This window comes from Micrasema longulum, unplaced genomic scaffold (genome assembly GCF_059751315.1).
Source record: "Micrasema longulum isolate JH-2025_06_02 unplaced genomic scaffold, ASM5975131v1 h1tg000133l, whole genome shotgun sequence".
NCBI classification, from domain to species: domain Eukaryota; kingdom Metazoa; phylum Arthropoda; class Insecta; order Trichoptera; family Brachycentridae; genus Micrasema; species Micrasema longulum.
Window position 1 is genome coordinate 680,484 of NW_028277339.1, and position 21,114 is coordinate 701,597.

The 21,114-nt window shown below is 31.6% G+C and overlaps 1 protein-coding gene across 3 annotated transcripts in view; it reads right to left on the reverse strand.

The window, feature by feature from the left end:
• Positions 1–21,114, reverse strand: part of Nos (Nitric oxide synthase) — a 436,979-nt gene that overhangs the window by 156,273 nt on the left and 259,592 nt on the right. For all 3 annotated transcript variants that reach the window (XM_088241938.1, XM_088241932.1, XM_088241947.1), the window contains one exon: positions 17,733–17,895. In XM_088241938.1, the coding sequence (XP_088098064.1) occupies positions 17,733–17,895 (163 nt within the window). The remainder of the gene's footprint in view (positions 1–17,732; positions 17,896–21,114) is intronic.

Here is a 21,114-nt window from a genome sequence, read left to right on the forward strand (position 1 = left end):
CTAATTTTCACGATCCCTTTTTTAAATGTTCTCCGTATTTCTTATAAAAGTTTGGTAAAGTAGGATTTGAACCTCAGCCTTTTAAACAAGTGACCGCGGTACTACCACGGGACCACAATCGTTGCATTTACAAATTTTGCTCTTTGTTTTTTTCTTTTTATGTTGCGTATAAATAATACAATCCCAAGCATCTTCACTAACCCCGGGGTTGCGGGATTTTTGATGAGTTATCTTGTGATCCCGGGATTATCCCGGTAAACGCCCGTCTGGTATATTTGGCTCGAATGAAAAAAAACTTACCTAATTATTTTTAATCATTTTTTTATGAGCTAATTAATTAGTAGTAACAGAACATCGTATCAAAGATACAAACAAAAATAACATAACAAGGTAATTCCTGCATAGAAGTATTCTGCGCGGGGAAGTCCCTTCTACGATAACAATATAATGAAGGCTGTATGTGCCACTGTACCTCTGTAGGTTTTTTTTATCGTATCTCAGGTTGATACGGTTGGTTTTTTTATCGTAATAAAGTGCCCTTAATACAATCCAAATGAGGTCATTTAAGACGGAATGTAAACATAACTTGTTGGTGACAATCCCGGCAATTCCGAGATTAACCAAGTATAATCCCGGGGTTTTTGGGGCTTAAAAAGGCCAGAATCTTGGGACTATATTCTCTATTTGTATATATCATTATCTACTTAATGCTATAATAGATGTCCTAGCTCTATTGTGAATTATTTATTTTCATGTTCCTAGCGTCCTACCGTGTCGCCAGAAGTCAAAAATTGCTATTTATAAAATCTTATAAATCTTACCGCTTTTCGTAGATCTCTTCGCCATTAACACAGTGTGAGATGAAGATGAATTGGCATGGCTTATCTCTTAATCTTATATTTAGATCATGTTTTTGAATATATTATGTACCACTGTTTTATGGCCCTCGTTTGTCTTTTCAACATAGTTTTATATTAACATATTACACCTTCTCTTAAATGTTCTTCATCTCTGTTGTAATATGTTCATATAAACAGCTCCCCGGGGAGTTGAATCCAGTCCTTTTTACAAAAATTTAGACAAACTCAAAATATTGTTGATAGTTGTATGAATCATTTTCTTGTAATTTATTTTTTATTTTTTATTTTACGGCACAATCCTTTTCCAATATAAAATATATATATCCTTTTACAATATAAAATATAGCAATATAATGAGTTAGTTAGATATACAAAAAAAAAATTCTAATTCTTCGTGCTGCTATATTAATATTTATTCAATCCAGGAGTTCGCAACAATCGAAATTAGAATTAATGATTTTTTATAAAAATATTAGGACAGTTATTGTCTTGTGATCCTTAAAAGTAGGTATATTAAAAATAATTAACAAAGACATTTAGGAATATATATGTATATTATAGGAATATTTCTTCTATGGAAATATGCAGTTTTAAATTAATGAATCTTTAAAAATTTCGTTGGACTCTTTCATCATTATTTATGTGAACTTTATATGAAAGGATCCATATATTAGAGTTGTACTCTAATTGGCTTCTAATCAAGGATATATACAAGAGTTTCATTATTTACTACTACTAATACCATTACGCCATTACTACCATTTCCCTGTAGGGGTTGGCAGAGAGAATGAACCGTCACACACGTCTATCCTGGCATATATTCCTAGCTTCTTCCACATTCATACATCTTGTCATACATGCCCTTCGGTTCTGTCTGCTTTTGACATGACCAGACTTTAGATTTTGGTTTATCTGATTATGTCACGTCTTCCTTGGTCGTCCTCGTCTCACGTTACCGTTCGTTTTCGCCATATATGCTTGTTTTACCATTATTTTGTCGTCCATTCGTTCTACGTGACCAAACCATCTCAGAGATCCTTTTTTTTCTTATCAATTATATTTGACTCAGATTTACACTCTCGCCTGATTTCATCATTCGTAACCCTGTCATACATTGATTTCCCACACATTCGTCTAAGAGTTCGCATTTCAACCGCGTTCACTCGGCTTTCATCCTTCGATTGCCAGTTCCATGTTTCACTTCCATACATAAGTGTTAGGACTAAAACTCCGTTTTACACTGCCAGTTTAGCTTCGATAGACATATTTTTTATTAGAAATTAATGTGCTTAGTGCTCCGTTCACTTTGCTGCCCGCATTCACTCTCCTTTTAACATCTTTTTCTACTCTTCCATCTCTTGAAAACATGCTTTCCAGATACACAAATTTTTCTACTTGTTCAAGACATTTGTTGTTTACATTTATTATGCAGTCAGTAACCTCACTTCCCTTTTCAAATACCATCACTTTTGACTTACTTTCGTAATCGCCAATTCGCTCTCCAGTTATACATCACACATTATTTCAACTGATTTAAAATCCTTCATGGTTCTAAGAATGAAACCCAAAGTTTTCATATATGTTTCTTTATATAACTCGTGTAATTGGTTAAGGTCGTATATACTGTATAATAAATAAATAAATACCTAGCAAACGTCTTTTGATTTTGTTTAGCGGTAAATTTCAGCTTTAAAGTTTAGAGGAAACCTTTAGCGTGGGAAAAGGGGTTTATCAAAGTAAACAGTTGTTTGGCTGTGGTTGCGAACAGACAGCTTTTAAGGGTTAAGTTCACTTGTTTGGTTAGCTGTTTAAGGTAGGTATGTCACTTGAAGTGATTTTAATTGCTTGTTGAACTACGGAATCTAATTTAATTCCCTTCTATCTGGTCCAAGAATTACACAAAAAGTGTTGATTTAATTCTGAGGAAAATTCGCGCTGTTTTTGTCGCTTCATTTCCCACTTAATAAAACATCCAAGAATTTTGGTAATTATGTCTTAAAGCCGTTAGCACCGAAGACTCAGATAACAACTAGTGAAGCAAATAATCGGTTAAAATTATCGAATAAAAATTTTCATAAAATAATCGAATGTATCACATTTTTTTAAGCATTGATAATAGGTTGGTAACATAATTTATTTAGTGTTTGAAAGGCATCAAAACCGTGTTGTCAGTTTCGTGTTAGTTATGATAATTATATATTATAACCGTTAAGCATTAATTAAAATTACCGATTAAAAACACTTTATTTATTAATTTACACGCCCAATGGGCTTTTACATATTTTAGAAATTACATTTAAGTGCAGCAGTGAAACATAAGTGTGTAAATTTAGTCAAAATTAAAGATAACATAAGAAAAGCTAAAAAATACGATAATAAGTAAAAATCAGGAAATGTACCAACATAGGTATATGGTACATAGAAAAATATTTAAAAATTTACAAATGAAAACATATACGCATACATATACATACATATGAGTTTATACATTATTATAGAGATACATGAGAAAAAAAAAGTAAATAAAGAAAAATATTAAGAAATTTTACACAAATTAATTTATAACCTTTTGAATACTTAACCTATATTTATATAAAGACAGACAAAATATATCAACTTCACCATACTCGTTACCTAGCCGGTGTAGTCTAGGTATTGGTGAATTGTAATAATAATTGTCACTGCCAGGAGATTCAAAAAATAACGTTAGCTGCCTAACTTATCTAATAATAACTTATCGAATAATTGAGGGCATTAAAAGCAAATATAGCAAACTCCCCTTTTCGTGTTTTCGAGAAAAATAACAAAAACTGCCACACTAATGCCAAAGAGAAATCATGTTAGAAATGTTATTTTCACGAAACTTAAACTTTAAGACACTAATAAATTAGCTTTAATAGAAACATGAATATTTTTATTTTTTTCAATATTTGTGTGGCACGGCTATTTTGAAAATTTGAATCTCAAGCCTGTCATTGGTCGAATAAAATGGCTGATGTTTAATGCTATGTTTGCTTCGAAACACTATTTTCAAACCATTAGAAGTATGATTTTAAACTACATTTGAAACTCAACTCATGATTTTTATAAAAATAAAGTTGGTAAACTATAAAATGAAATTATAAACAAAACAAAAAAAAAAGGCCGCCATTTTTGTTTCCAATACCCTTAATTGATTTTTCACATATTTTTATTTTTCTTCTATCCCCCTCTAACCATTCGTTTCGGTCACATGGGGCAACCCCTGGCCTGCGAGCTATATCCGGCTCGTGGAACGTTGTTATCTGGATCTAAACAATATTTTGTTATCTGTATGCAGTGTGCATGCATTATTTGAAAATATTTGTTTTTATAAAAAATATTTATTGATAATATATATAGAAATTATTTGACATATATTGTTAAGAAACCCTGGATCTCAAACTGATAATTGATCGACAAAATTGGTGTAATACGAGCAATTTGATTAAATTAACAAATTATGTTTATCTTACAGTACATCTTTATTCAATCAAATTAGTTTAATTTAGTAAAATATGTTCATACATGCCTTATATAAAATTAAGACGAGTGATGGAAATTTACTCAAAAACTAACGAGCCAGCCAGAAACCTACGTTTAATATAAAGAAATGAACTTTTCTGTCTAATGCCGACCACCAACCTAAGCAAAAAAAATAAAGACGGATACCAAAAGTAAAAAATTAGACTTCTTGCTTTTTAATTACGGGAGTGAACTGATTTTGTGTTTTTTTGAATATCTATTCATCCAGGTTAACAGGATTAAACAAGTCTCTAAAAAAATCGGTTTGAAAAATCCATCGAATATTAAAATAACATGTTTCTCTTTATTCGATTACGTTTATCAATTAGCTATGGGAATTGCTAGCATTTTATCATATTTGTCTTTTTAATTGGGGTTTAAGGATCGTAAATAAAAATAATTACATAGGATGTAATCCTAGAATATTCTTATTAGGTAACACAACATAAATTTAATTATTTTACAGTTTTTTTTTTATAAAAACGATCTCCAATCCTTAACCAGTTTTTAATCATGAAATGATTTGAACAAAGTCATCCTTTTTATTTATTTTATCATATTTGCCGCACATACACACATAAAAAGGTCTAAAGTATAACTTGATTATAATTTTTTTATTTATTTTTAGAAGGTTCATTTTCAATGCATATGTATCATATGTATGTACATGGGTAAAAGGACACTGCGGAATTAACGGGTAAAAGGACACTGCAAAATGCTATGTAACGAAAGAGCGGGTGAAAAGTATTGGAAAGCGAGGTTTAAAAGGACAGCTCCCATTTTTTAGTTTTGCCAAAAAAAAATCCGTTTATTTCAGGAAAAAGCAACACATGAGCTTTGAACTCAAATAATTCCTCATCAGCCATGGCGGGTTCATAAGCTACTAAAGCCGCGATTATGAACGACTATCTGCATCGGTATGTACCGAGACGGTAGAAACTAATAAATCGGGTTGTGGTCCCGTGGCTAGTGTCTCGGACTCACAGACCAAAGGTCCGTGGTTCGAATCCCACTCTACCCCAACTTGATTCCATTTTCTAATATAAAGTTATTTACAACTCGTTGAAAATGGCCCTCAAAATTAAATATTTGGGTAAATCATAAGAACGCAAATATTTCTTTTCTTATAAAAAAAATAAATATATATCAATCAATTGAACTTAGCTATGCAGAAATCAGCCAGCCATAGAACTGTGAAACTGAAATAATAGCATTTCTGTAAAAAGAGTGAATAGTCATGTCTACACAACTTTTTGGAATGATTTTGATTTTGACAAATAATAAACAATTGACTTTAACAAATGAGTTTTTTTTATATTACAAACAAGAATCTTACTATGTATTTGACTAGTTTCAATGATTTTTGAGTACCATAAGATTTTTCTAGTGCTGTGGGTGTTTTCTGCAAAATTCAAAAATGCCATTTTTGTGATTGACATCATTTTCAGAAGGTGATTAATACAGTTTTTTTTTGTGTATTGCGGTCTGGCTGTTTCGAGCAGAATATAGAATTGACCTTACTTATTGCACCCAATAACATAAATGTCTCATTTTTTCGAAATTATGGACTGGCTGATTTCTACATAGGAACGTTCAATTTATGTACGAAAGTGTGTATATCTGTATGAAAATTCAAAGTATCTTTTTCAGTTACCGGTAATTGAACATGTTTAGAAATTATTTTTTTGAACATTTGAGTATCCTATTTTTCATTCAGATAACTTAATTTTACTTTGTGGATAAAATTGAAGATAAATTTTATCCAACAATGTTTTATGTATGTCCAAATGCTTAAAGACTGGCTGGATTTTCTCCCTAAGGAGTCGTTCATATTGAAATATGTTCAAACAAAGGCATAATGATGAATGTTACAAAGTGTGTAAAGTGTCCACTTAAACCAGCTAATGACAGATCATAAGCTCTGTAAATGCCTAAACTCCCATATTCCCTTTTCGCAAATGTTTTTTTCCTCGCTTTTGCAACAAATTGAAATAAATTTTATCTTACAATCATAATCGAGGCTCAGGGCCTGTATTCTAATGAGAAATTAAAATGTATCTTCAATTTTATCTACGATATAAAATTATGTTTTTGTACAAAAAATAGAATATGTATCCAATTTTTTTAAACGTGTTCAATTACAGGTTACCGACAAAGAGTTATTGAATTTTGATATAAACACATTTTTGTACATAAATATCGATGTGACTTTATACCGTCTCGATGTGTACCGATGAAGCCAGCTTTTGCAATCGCGGCCCTGCACTGTTTTATTATTAGTATTATTTTATTTTTATTCCAGTAAAATGGATATATAGTGCAGAGCCAATTCTACCATATGTACATGAACATAATTATAAACATAATCATAAAAATAAATATAAATAAAAACATAACAATTAACATAAATATAACAATAAACATGAATATAAAGATAAAATAATATTTTATATTTGCAGCACTTATAGTGGTCTTAGCATATCGCGCCATCGCTCGGACAACGGTGGATGAATCCACCCTTCAGTGGCTTGGAGAATTCAAACATTCCGAAATCAGCAGCTGACCACGTGATGATGAAACCCCCCACGATGTTCTCATTTACTGATTCATCGCTCCTTTTTAAGCGTCGGAAGATATAAACTCGAGGGGCGACGCAAAAACGATGCTGAGTATCTGTGCACATCGATTCCGTTATACGCCTTGATGGCTTATCATAGGGGGTTGTATCTTAGATGGTTTTAACAGTGCAGATAATAAGGACAATTTATTCTATTAAGATATAATATGCCGCGATCTCTTTGAGTAAAATGGTTGTTTACTGATGTCTTTTAATAGTCTTGCTTCTCTTGAATGAGTTTTCTCTGGTTTTCTCTTCATTAAGCGAATGCGGAAAAGTCCTTATAAAGGTCCACAGCCAAAATACCCTTCCTGCCTACACTACTCGGATAAAGATAGCCAGGAAACAAAATTCAATTTTGAAATATGAACCTTGTTCATTTTAAACAAGGTAAATGCTGCTACAACTCCCATATAAAAAATAATTTAAAAAAATATATGGACATGACAATCGTAAATTCTTAAGATAAGCTTATTTGATTGTATAATATAATACCAGAGATCAAGATAAAACTATCAATGAGAAGAAAAATAAACTCTTAAAACTAATTAGAAAAGAAATTCAAATTGTAAAATAAGTCACTCGAGAAATAAAATCATAAGATATTTTGGTTATTTTACATTTATTTATTTTTAAGAAACAAACAGTCGACAATGATATAGTAACATTAAAAAAACAGTTTAAAGACAGACCAGCAAAGTTTCTAAATAAGAATCAAACATATCATTAAATTGTGTTACAACAAAAGGATGTGTTTATGTGTATTTGTATGAGAATAAGTGTAGATGTGTGTTATGGGTTTTAGAGTAGGAGTAAATGTTCAGGTGTGTGTAAGTGTGAGCATCATTAAATAGTAAGTGGGATCGTATCGCAGCCAGAAATAAGGTATCTTAATTTTTTTTTAAATAAATTAAGGGGCATGTAAAATATATCTATAGTAGAAAAAAAGCATTTTAGTTAGAGCAAGAACGATAGAGAATTTTGGAGAGTAGGTTAAAAGAGTCAACTTTATTATTACTGTCTACTTAAAGTGTTTTTTTTATTTTACTGTTTAAATCGTAAATAAATAAATGGATTGAATCTTATAATTCTATTAGGCAAAACTGATATGAGTTTTTTAGGTACAGCGAAATTTCATGAAAAAAAGTTTCCTCCCAGACCTCTGCTTTCGAATAAGGAACCAGATAAAAACATGCAACATAATTAATACATGTAATTAAATGAAATTACTTTACCATTGATCATTGAGTATTTTATCATTCCAGTCATTTTGTAATATAACAGCCTTGATATATAAATACCCAAATTTTTATTCATAATACTTATTTTATATTCAACTTGAAGAATTTATAGTTTCTAAAATTCTAACAACGCAACGTTTTGAATAGTGTTTCGATTGTTTGAATACAAAGTCTTTCTTACGAAATCAGTTAATTTCACAATAAAAGTATTTTCACAGAACGCTTTCAAACCAGGGGCGAATCGTCAAAATAAGCGATAATGCACAGTTAAACAGTACTTTAGATAATAATGAGTTATGGTAACTATGTTCATGGGAAAATAAATAAAATAATTGTTATGTTTTGTAAATCACCACCATCGCTTATGTCTTTCTACCAAAAAAAAATGTTACTATAAAGTGCACCCAGCGCCTAGCTCGTTCTTAGTGAACGATGGAACTAACCGATTACCTTAGGTTATTCCTTTATAGAAAAAAATCACACTTTATTTTACGTCTTAAACCCAGTCGTGGTTTTTTATTACTAAAAAAAGCTTGCAGATAACAAACATTAATTGAAGATTCTCTATTTGGAAACTAGTATTTCGAACATTATTTCCAAAGGTCTATTTTTCTTTGATATGTTACCGTTGACATATTATGTATTACATAAGACATGTGGCATTTGAAGTGGCTGTTTTTGGCATTATTCATTCTAAAAAGAATTGGCCAGTCGGTATTGATATTTCAATCATAATGAAAATATCTGCTGCATGTCGCTGAAGTATTTTTTAATAAACTTTTGTACTATAGTTGTATAAAAATAATTTAGAATAAAGCTAAGTATCGAACAAATTAATGATATTTTTTTGTTGATCAACTATAAAAAAACTCCAATAAGAACCTAAAATAAATCCTATCTATATGATTCCTTCTACCCGCTCGCCAGTACTATGTATTTTTTCATTGTGTACAATAAACCTTTATATCATATAAAATGGCTTCATGCATCGACCTGGGAGCCTCAAAGGGTATTTGCATCTTTCCACTGAGCAGTCTGACCTCCCAACATAATTAATACTTTTTAGTATGCTTAGCTTGTAAATTACCGGTAAACCTGTAAAAATACATCCACAAACGAAAAAACATATAATGAAAACAATAACAGATATCCACAAAAATATATTATATATAAACAATTAGATATATAATATGATTTGGTATGTGCGTGAGAGAGAGGGTGAGTGAGGGTGGGTATGTGTGTGTATATGAAGATATGTATTAGGGTGTGAAAGGGAGGGTGTGTGTATATGTAAATAAGATTAAATTTTTTCTTGAAATACTAGAGTGCATACGTTTGTATTTGTAAACAATATAAAATTAAAAGACATTTTTAGAATAAATCTTAAGTAGAGTAGAGTACGTAAACGAACATAAACAATGTGAAATATCAACAAAGACCTTAAGACCAGCATTAAGTATTAATGTAAGAGATTGCATTTTTAAAGTCATTTTATTACAATCAAAAGAATCAATAGAATGAAAACTTGAATTATACTTTCTAGCCAGCGCACAGAGAGAGAGTTCTGGGCATAGTTTGTACGAACTGATGGTGCTGTTGGAGTAAATAGTTTGATATGTGACGAGTACGGTAGCCAGGAGTGTTAAAGGCTAATTTTCTGCCAACAATAATGTCGTCGTTCAAATGACAGATATATGCTATTTTGTATGGTAAAAATATTTAATCGAAATCTCAAAAACAAAGAAACATGGTTTTCATTGTATTCAAATAGTGGCGACGGCAACTCATAATATATTGCTTACATTGGGAAAAAAATATTTATTAAAAAATTAAAGAACAGATTTTACATTAAGAACTAAATAAATATGTTTGTAATTAAAATAATACATAAATTGTTTAAAAATTAAATTTTTAAATAATTATTATTTCAAATTATTGTATGTTAACAAATTATAACATAATAATGTTTTTTGTAATATAAAATAAAATAAATTGAATTATTAATGCGATTTGTAATGAAACTGCGAGGCTAAGCAAAAACTTATTAAACTTTCTAAATGAATAATCATTTGAAGTGTCCATACTTTTGACAATTAGCATTTTAAAGACTTAAGCAACATCAAAGGGACTTTGATACAATGTTGTTTGGCTTTTTTCCCTTGCTTTCTTTAAATTTTCTGTAAAATCTTCATGGAAAGTAAGATCAAGAGATCGTACGAAATGAACACTCAAACTAAAATTAAATATGCAGCAGATTAACAATAAAACATATATAGTAGATATTTGAACACAGGTGGAATAGTAAATATTTTCAAACGTAAAGTGATTCCTTAAACCAACCAATAACAGGTATAAAGCCTTAAAAATGCATCTTTCATTCCATCCATCTTTAGAGTAAAATTCAGAACTTGTTTGGAAAAATTTAGACATACTGAAAATATGGTTTACTAAACCAATTGGCGTTAAACGTATACAATATTATTAATATTTTCAGGCGTTTTTTAGTCAGTGATATTATTCAGTAGAATCTCACCCACATAAGAAATACATAGATTTCAGCTTTTTTACCCCACTAAAGGCCGCTGATAACATTTTTTTAAGAATCTTAAGTGAAAAGATCACAGAAACCAGCCAGTAACATGTCATGAGTCCTGTAAATGCCTAGACTTCCATATTACTTTACTAAAAATGTTTTCTTTTCGATTGCAATAAACAAAATGAGAAATCCATTTTAGAATGACAATGTCATTTGAAATTAAGCCCGGAATCCCCGTGCGTGAATAAATCATCTCAGCAAATACTATTAGTTGTTAACATAAGTTCATTCCGTTTTTTTTTTTCAAATGAAAGAAAGAGATGTTGAAAATGCTCACTTTTGTCTACTTGACAATCTATTTTGAATGCGTTTTATCAAATAATACAATATGTGTAACGTAAAAGCAAACACAATATCTTGTAGAGCAGATTTTTTTTTATGAATGACGTAAAATTTTCTCGATTTTTTTTAAACTTTTGGTGCTAATTCTTTAATTTGAAAATAAAACAAAAGAAACTTATCTTAACACCGAATATTACGCTTTATTTTCACTTACGAGTGAGTATAAGAAGCCCTTCGATATTCTTAATCAAATGTATAATAACGGTCATTATTTATTGAATTAAGTTTCCCCGTAAGAAAGTTTCCTTGATTATTAATTTATAAGCGAGACTTGAACATAATTCGGAAATCTCGTTTGTATTTTAAAATTAAAGGTTTAATTGTAAATGGGATGTCAAAACGTTCATAATAATTTGATGACAACGATTTGTTGTTTGACAAAGATTTTTTTTTAAATAAAAAAATTAATAAAAAAGCAAACGAACTTTCTAAAAACAGTCTAAAAATTAATGTTAAGAAACGTTTGATTATCAATAAATAAATCAAATTTAGCACCAGACACCGAGAGACACAAACAGATACATGACTCTAGACATCCCCTTTACGATCACCGAATGGCTCCTCCGAGACTGGAATCAAGAAAAAGTTTCCTCAAAGTCACAACTGACTTGGAGACTTCTGCAGAAAAACACAGAGAGGATCTGTGGAGAGAAGAACAAGGGCGATAGGCTCTGGATAATGCCATCCAAAAGCACAAACACGGCCCTCAGTTTGACAACAGACTGAGGGTAGGGGTGACTTTGTGAAAATATAATCAATAGAGATGGGGTTTTTTGGAGGAAACTGACACAAACTGCGGCTGTGGAGAGGTTTAGGATGATCGTCATTTGCTGTGGTGTCCAGAAATGATTTGAGTATCGCGACTGACAAGGCGATATCTGTCGCTGCACACTGTGGTGGTAAGGTCTGAGGTCCGGACTCAATAAATTAATAAGCATTAATAATTTATTTTGAATTCTGTCTTTTTTCAGTTCAGAACAAAAATATATTATCAAAAATATTTATACAAAAATATATTATATCGAATCCGGAATAACACGAAGTTAACCACACTGAGTTAACAACACTATCTCGAGACCGACTAATCGACTTGTGTTTTGGCTAACAATTTGACAAGTTTAGGCACTTTCAAAACCCTGACTCGTTATTGGCCGGTTTACGTCGTTGATAAAGATGCCAGTTCTTTTTTCAATTTAAAATCAACAGATGGAAGAATTGAAGAAATATATATGTTCAAACATAGGAAGGAATGGTATTAAACCAAACCTTTAAATGCTTTGATTTCTTTATTTCTTTTGTAAATAGTTGGTATGCACGGCTGAGACAAAATTGAGAATGATTTTGGTTTAGACGTGTAGAGCAAATGGTCAATAAAGGAACAGCATTAACTATGCGAATATTTACGGATGATGAATAGAAGACCTAGAAAGATAGAGCATGACCAAATCCAACAAATACTTGAGGATGGACATGTTTATAAGTCGTTATAATCAGTGTGCGTGCATGAGACGATACATTTATTTATTTATTCATTTACAATGTTCGTATTATTTTTTAAGAAATCAAAGAAAATGTTCCCTCGCTGGGATGTGCCGTGCCGAGAGAAATATTTGATACATGCCTTATTAAACATAATAAAATCATATAAAAATTACAAACAAAAACATTATAAATAAAACCATTTTTCTACCTATTTGGCCGGATAAACTCAATCCGTTAGCAACCCACCTCCTTTATTCATAGCAATTTTTTAGTGATAGTACTTACTAATGGTCCTTATGGACAATGAAAGTTAGTTGTATACTTTAATGGAGTAGACCAGTCCTCTGTCCATCTGTAGGATTTTTGTGTGTGTTGGTGATCTTCTCCTGTTTGGGGGTGGACCGAAGAGGTTGATGTTTGATGCGTGTTTATTCCATGTCGAATCAGTGGCACTTTGTTATGGGGCGCGAGCATAACAACGATGAGGACTTGAACTGATTGGACTTGAGCTACATGCTGGAACTGATTGACTGCGTTGAGCCAACTTGGCTGGGCTGACTCTTTGGTCTGACTTGCTTGGACTGACTATTCGGGCTGACTGACGTTATCACGCCCTGTTGTCTCTTTATAGGCCGCGTTTCATTATTTTTCATGTCTCCATGGTAAGAACAAAGTTAGTGTACTAAAAAACGTCACTCTTGTGTAGAAGGGCGTTTTGTGTGAAATACTGTGAGCCTTGCAGAATATGTTACATTGTATTCAATATAAAATTATGGATTTCTTTATCGATCGTAGACCTTTATTTCAGGGGAAATGATTTAGCGCGTGTATGTGTAATCAATCAATGGACTGAGACCCTAACGAATCAATGTAGAAAAAGCGAGGTCTGTGTGCAAATACTGAGTTGTGTGGCGCTTTATCCTCTTTATCCATTCATACGGGGGAACAACGTAATAGTTTGTTTGATTGAAATATTTATCAATGCACATGAATGGCTTTATAAAATATAAGGTGCTGAGTAAAATCACAAATCATACACAAATGTGTACGTAAAAGGGTGTATATTTTTTCCAGTGGGTAGATGTATTTTGCCAACGTGGGTATTTAAATTCTATATACGAAGCCAAAGCCGGCAAAGGGTAGGCCGGATTAGTTTATACGAAGGTTGATACCTCTTTTACGTGGCGTAATATTAAATTATAAGCAAGATGCCGAATGACTAAGAATTCGTAACTCTCTAAGGAATATCTTAAGATTCCTCATGCAACAAAGACGTAATGTTACAGCCGACATAGCAGAAATGCCTCATATTAGCCATACAACCAAACCCTGAAATTTTTATTTACACGTAATATATATTTTTTTTAATACACCTAAAACTCTCATTTTTTTAATTTTAAAGCGCGTACTCTCTATAGTAATTGTAATAAGCATTGATTGCAAGGTCATTGGGTTGTAAATCTTTAAAAAAAATATAAAATGCATAATAATAATAATGAACGTTTATTTAAATAAAGAGACTGGATATTGCAGAGCTTAGGATTACCATATAAACAAAAACAACAGTAATCAATATATAGTCGGTAATACTGCGTAACTGTCAATTGTTTTTTTGTGGCAGAGAATCCTGAAAAGCGTTATGTTAATGTTTTACTCACGATTTTAATCAATGAAAAATACTACTGGAGTATCAGAAAAATATAATTATTTAGAGTAACCATATCAATAATTTTATACCCAACGGCTCGCAGTTCTTTTGACTAATTTATTTTAGTAAAACATTATTGAAATAAAGAACTGGTTGCGTGGTATTACAGAATCACCGACGATATTGTATAAAGAAGAAACATAAAAAAATTTAACCAAAAAACCACACTGCGAATCAACAAAAATAATGATATTTTGATGTCATCAACGTTGCTAGCCAAACCGTTAATAGGGATAAGCAGATCAACCCTACGGTTGCTTTGGAGAAGCGTATTATTTGAGCTTCGGAAGCTCTTTGGTAATAAGTAACCATAACTTTTCATATTTTCTTATTACATATTATGATGTAATATGGTTTTTGAACTGGTGAAAACATCCTGTTGGATTTTGCAAGTAGTTTTTCTTGATTTAAGCGAATCCCCGCACGGTCCAAAATAAGCTCTTCAAAAGATATGTGCAGAATAAAACTGTTTTTTACAGGGCTCAGAATGATGAAACACAATAAATAAATAAAAAAACAGAATACGCGAATAATCAGTTACGAATTTTCCACAGCGTAATACATTAGATACTGGTGTGTGTCGTGTCACAGAATATGCTTCTAGAATCATCCGAAACGGCTCCATTAGCTCGTCCATTGTTCGGGTTCTATTGTTTTACTTTTCCCAATATTGTGGTAGCATTATTTCCCGCCACTAGTTGCAACCGAACTGTCCATTCGGAATACTAAATATTCAGAGAACACAATGCAACTGTAGCGAGCTAATCACGACGATACGCTGCGCTAAACCAAAAGCTCGGTTAGTTTAAATTGTTTGACTAACCTATGCAGTCTGCTAAGGGTGCTAAAAATTTATCTTTTAAAAATATGTCGGTAGTCAGGTGGCAAAAGAGACCATCTGTAATTTTTAGGAATTTTCAGGTGTGCAGATGTAAGGCTCAATTTCAAGGCTTTAATCCTCAAACTAAAATATTAAAAAAAAAAAAAAAAAATGTTTTTGACCACTAATTTTTATTTTTCACCGACCGGTTTCAAAGCAAAGAAACCGGTCAGTGAAAAATAAAAATTAGTGGCTAAAAACAAAGTTGTGTTATTTATTTTTTTATAATGAATAACCACAAAGTTAGTGCTTCAAATATAAACTTTATATAAAATATTTTAGTTTCACTTTTTGATCAAAATTAAATTAAATTAAGTTTTTGAAAACTAAAAAACCAAAAAAACTGCTCATAAAAACACACATAAAAAACATCATTGCCGTCTTACTATCGATGTTTAATTAAGAATATAAAAACCATAGTAAAAAAAAATAAAAAAATAGAAAAATTTGTACAAAACCGAACGTGTTGTACCGTTAAATTTCGTACGGTGTTTACATTTTCTTCGCGTTGCTTCGATGTTCTGACAGAACATAATAAACTTGCGAACAAGATCGTCTTTCGAAAGGGTGTTAAAAAGGTTCAACCAAATAGATATGATGCTTCATAAAACGATAGGTTCAAATTATGTTGTAAAAATGAGCGTTATCGCGTTATGAGCATCAACGTTGCCGTGAAAAACACGTAGTGGAGTAAAAAGAAGCGTAAGAATTCAAAGCTGTATGTCGCGCCCTTTTACGCTGCTTTGGTGTGCTAAAATGGCATATTTAGTCGAAATTTTTGATTACTTGAATTGTGTCAATGCCAGCATTTAAGGAAAAAAATCTTAATGGATATTCACTGACAAATTGACAGCCTTTCGGAAAAAAGTAAATTTTTGGAAAAATCGCATTTTAGAAAAAAATAGTAGGTATGTTTCCTTCGTTAAATAAAAACACTGCTCAGAAAATTGTTTTATCAACAGATCGTACTCTAAAAATAAAATTCTCAGAAATAACTTTGGATGAATTTTGGATTTTTGTTCAAGACCCAGCTCTCTCCACACGGGCACTGAAAATTTTACTACAATTTTCAACCATTTTTGTGAGGGCTAGGTTTCTCGACATACATCAAAGTAAAACGAAGAAACGCGAAAGACTTAGCAATTTGGATGAAGAAATGAAAGTAGCTAGATCAAATATTAGACCTAATATTGCTGAACTTTTTTAAAATATTAGACCTAATATCGCTGAAAAAAGGCTGGCAAGTTCAGGTGTCACATTAGAAAAGAGTTTCATTGAAATATTTATGTTTTTATGTATTTTTTAAATTAATGTACTTTTTAACTTGTCTGCAATAGCATAATCAGTTTTATTTTTAATAAAAGTTATCTCTGTGTGTTTTTTGAACCATTAGTTTTTTTGTACCGCGAGTTCTCCTTGCGATCAAAAGTGCTCTCTGACTTCAAAAAGGTTCAAAACCACTGGTCTAATACAATATATTTACAGAATACCAGAATATTTACATCTATACTTATTCTAACATTATTTATGATCATTGATCATCAACATTTACATCACTGTTTATCTTAATATATCACAAAAATCTAACAACTGAAATAAAACAGATGTTTAAAATATAGGCAGAATGGTAAATGTTAGACAATGTCTAAAGTGGGCACTCAAACCGGTCAATGACAGATCTGGACTTCCATATGCCTTTCTCTAAAATTTTCGTCATTTCCGTTGAAATATGTAGAGTTACAAATATTATAAAACAATTCCTAATAATTTACGTTTCTTTGTCCCGTTTTTCGCACCCCACAAACAAAACAGATGTGTTTTTTTTAAAGAAAGAATATTAGAATGAAATATTCCGTGTCTGTACCTTTTGCATTTAAAAATAATAGTTTTCATATTTTTATATCGTAAGTTTGAAGACGGCAGATAAAATTGGGTACTTTTATAAAATTGGATACAACTTTTTCATGGACCAGGTGAATTTATCAACAATATAGAAGTACTATATAATTAAAAAAAAAATTTTTTTAGGCGTTGCCTAGTATGTAGGTGAAATAATTCAATAAGATGAATGTCACCCGCATAAATAAATGTTTTAGCTTTTTAACTTCACAAACATCAACAGATGATAGAATAAAAGGAATATAGATGTTCAAATATGGGCAGAATGGTGAATTTTACACAGTGTGTAAAGTGGCCACTTAAACCAGCCAATGACAGGTCATAAGCCCTGTCGATGCCTGGACGTCTATATTACCTTCTCTAAAATGTTCTTCATCATGGTTGTAACATGTTAATATAAATAGCTCCCCGGGGAGTTCAATCCAGTCCTTGTCTACAAAAATTTTCTGCAAACTCAAAATATAATAGTGATTACCGTTTTACTTAATAATGAATGGTTTTTTAACTATGTAAATTTTTATATTTTTTAATGATAATTATTTTAAGTAAATTTGTGCTGCATACCTGCAATTTCGACCACTGAATTCTGCCGATACAACGCGGAGCGTTTCTCCACGCAAGCTTGGCTCCATAGGCCAGCTCTGTCTCAGTAAGGTCGTATGTTCCAGTGGTCAAAATCTCGTTTTGGACGTTCTTCCAACGAGCCTCGTGTTGGGCACTGTTAACTCTGGAAACGGAAACACTGGCGTTACATTTGATTTGGAAAAATCAGAAAAAACTCATTTATTGGCCAAATTTCAAGATGTTTGTTGACCAGGTAGGATTTCACTCCGTATAAAGTTATTCAGATTGAAATCGATTGCAAGAGATGGGAAAAACATTTCTGAGATAGGAATTCTAGGGCGAAGTTTTTTCAGGTAGGTTGTAGTAGGTGAAATAATTCAGCCAGATGAATTTCTCCCGCATTTATAAAGGTTTCAACTCTTCTACTTCACAAAAGTTAAAAGTGAAAGTACCGTTTCACTCATACAAAAAGGCCATATTTTATTGTCAATAAACGAGTTACTCATTTAAAATTTTCAATTTCATATGTCACGATTTTAATTTAACTTTTTTAATTTGCATAACTCTTCCTAGGGAGTTATTCATATTTAAATTTATTTCAACAGAGAGAGAAAATGTTTTTGAGAAGGGAATATGGAACTTACTTTACTTCACAAAAGAACAAAAGAACACAAAGGAACTTACTTTACTTCACAAAAGTCAACAGATGGAAGAGTTGAGGAAATGTGGATGTTCAAACATGGGCAGAATGGTGAATGTTACACAGTGTGTTAAGTTGCCATTTAAACCAGCCAATGACAGGTCATAAGCCCTGTAAATGCCTAGACTTCCATATTCCCTTCTCAAAAACATTTTCCCTCTCTGTTGAAATAAATTTAAATAGAAATCATTTGAATCATAAAAGTCAAGTAAATATTACACAGTATTAAAAGCAGCCACCTAAGCCAGCCAATGACAAGTCATAAGCCCTTTAAAGACATCCATATCCTCCTTTTGAAAATGTTTTTCCCTTTCTTATTGCAATAAATTTAAATTAGTGTTTTTTTTCGAATTTTTCAAATAGCTTATTATTGTAAGATAAATTGTCCAACCATGGAGTTAGTTATCTAGGTTACCTGATATATATCACGGTATTACGACACGGGAAGAAAAGAGAATGATCTTGTTAAATAGGGGATGTAGGTTGTGAAAAGATAATGTTATTTATTTTGGGATTTATGGATCTGCGTTAAGGATCTTGTTCGCCAAACGGATATTTTTTTCAAGCCAGACTTTGCCGAAATACTCTTGAATTTATTTTTCGTAACAGATGACTTTACAAAACTAACGTTGCGCAAAACTGCTTCGTGAGAATACTTGAATAATATGTTAATGGTTTTAATCTTTATGACCATTTTACATAAAGGTTTCTTTTTTGGACGTCGCTTCTGTGCAAAGGTTTATTTTTAGAAGTTGGGAGCAGGAGGGCTCCGTTAGTACTGGCGTAGACCGCTGAACATGACTTTTATTTTCGGGAGCTAAGCAAGACCCCCACTAGACCGAAATACATACATATATCGCGCTGCGCTTATGTGTATAGTGGGTAGCTCCACATATGCACAAAGTGGCCAGAAAAGTGACGTCCAAAGGTAAAATGCAGGTGCCTCATATTGAGGGGTATCCGAATCATCCCCATGTATGTTTCGCGATTTTGCGTAGTTTTCGAATTATGATTTTTTTAATGAGGTTTTGAAAATTTTCGACCGTGTCAGTTTTTAATTTTTGGAAAGTTTTTTCAGGACTTGTTTTTAAAAATTATACTTTCACGCATAAAATAATCAGCTTCGTAACATTAATGGAAGTTACAAAGTTTTGACCTGATATGCAGAAGTTAAGTTCGTCCTAGTCAATAAAATTAAAAACCTAGTCCTAATATAAAGCTAAAAATCGCATAAATTCAAATCAGGATTTTAATAAGTATACAGGAGATAAAATTTTACATTTAAATACTAAAGACTTTAATTAAATAACATGTAGGTGTTTCACATTAAAAAAGGTGAAAAAAATAACATTCTCCTAATAATAAAATATCTTTTCAATATGGCTCACTTTTTTTATTTGAAAACTAATCAATCGTATAAATTTCAACCTCCTAGCCTCTCCCCTTCCCAAACCCCTATCCCTCTAATTCTCCAACATACCACTGAATATTACTAACCTAATTTTTGTACATGTTCGACGCGGTTGTGATTGCACCCCCTATCACTTTCCTGGTGATTTTTTTAAATTTTTATAATAATAGGTTTAGTACGATGAAGGTGAATGTATATCTTAGTTTTTGCATGTAAGTATCCTGATGAAGAGACGGGTACGTCTCGAAACCGTTTGAAGTGGTTATTTACTAATATTTACCAACATAAATTAATTAATTAATTAATGGTTTTAACATAAATGACATATCATTATTCTAATAAAATGTGAGTGTTCTCAAGCCCCAATGTACTGTGCTGTAATTCACTACTGTAATTAGGCTTCAACGCCTGTTGTTGTGCAAAAATAAATAAATGAAAAACATAAAAACCGATACTTTTTCAGCGTTTCTTTACCAATCTGTTATTATCAAATACGTGAATTACTGTCTCTGGCACTGATTACCTTTAATATAAAGGAATACATTATAATACGTTGCCTTTGTCACCCCAATACTCCTCCTAATAATCACCCTTTTAATTTTTATCTGTAGTTATTATGTTACGTAGGCTAAAGTGATGCGTTTAAGTGTTTATGATCAAATTTATTAATTTTGATGTACGAGTATTTCTATTTGTTTAAATCATTTTGTTTATATACACAAGTATATCGCACTTTTAAATCAATTAACTTTAAATTTTGTTGAAAGCATAAGCCGTTGTATATAAAAAAAATATGATTACTTTTAAAAGTCAGAATAGTCGGCGTACATGCATAATATATATTTGGCGAGGTTTGTACAAAAATAAACAATATTGTGGTATTTCATCCCTTCTACCTACTTTAATATAAAACAACAGATGTAAGTAAAAAATATGGTGGAGCTTTACGATTTAGAAAAACAATATTTCTAATTGTTTTAGTTCATTTTTTTTTGGTCGGTTTTTAATGACTAATCTAAATAACTTATTACAACGTGTGTTCATTAGAAAAAAAACCTCAACACGGGTCTCCCCAGTATGAGAAGATCGTTATAAACACCTTCACTAACATGTACAATAATAACACGGGTACACTATTCTGCAGGCAATTTAAGAAAAGAAAAAAAAGAAGAGACTCTTGACGTTTGCACGCTCATGAAGTTCTGTAAATATTGACAGTTAATAAATAAAAGCCGTACTTTATCGTTGAGTCACTGCAACAGTGACGTACC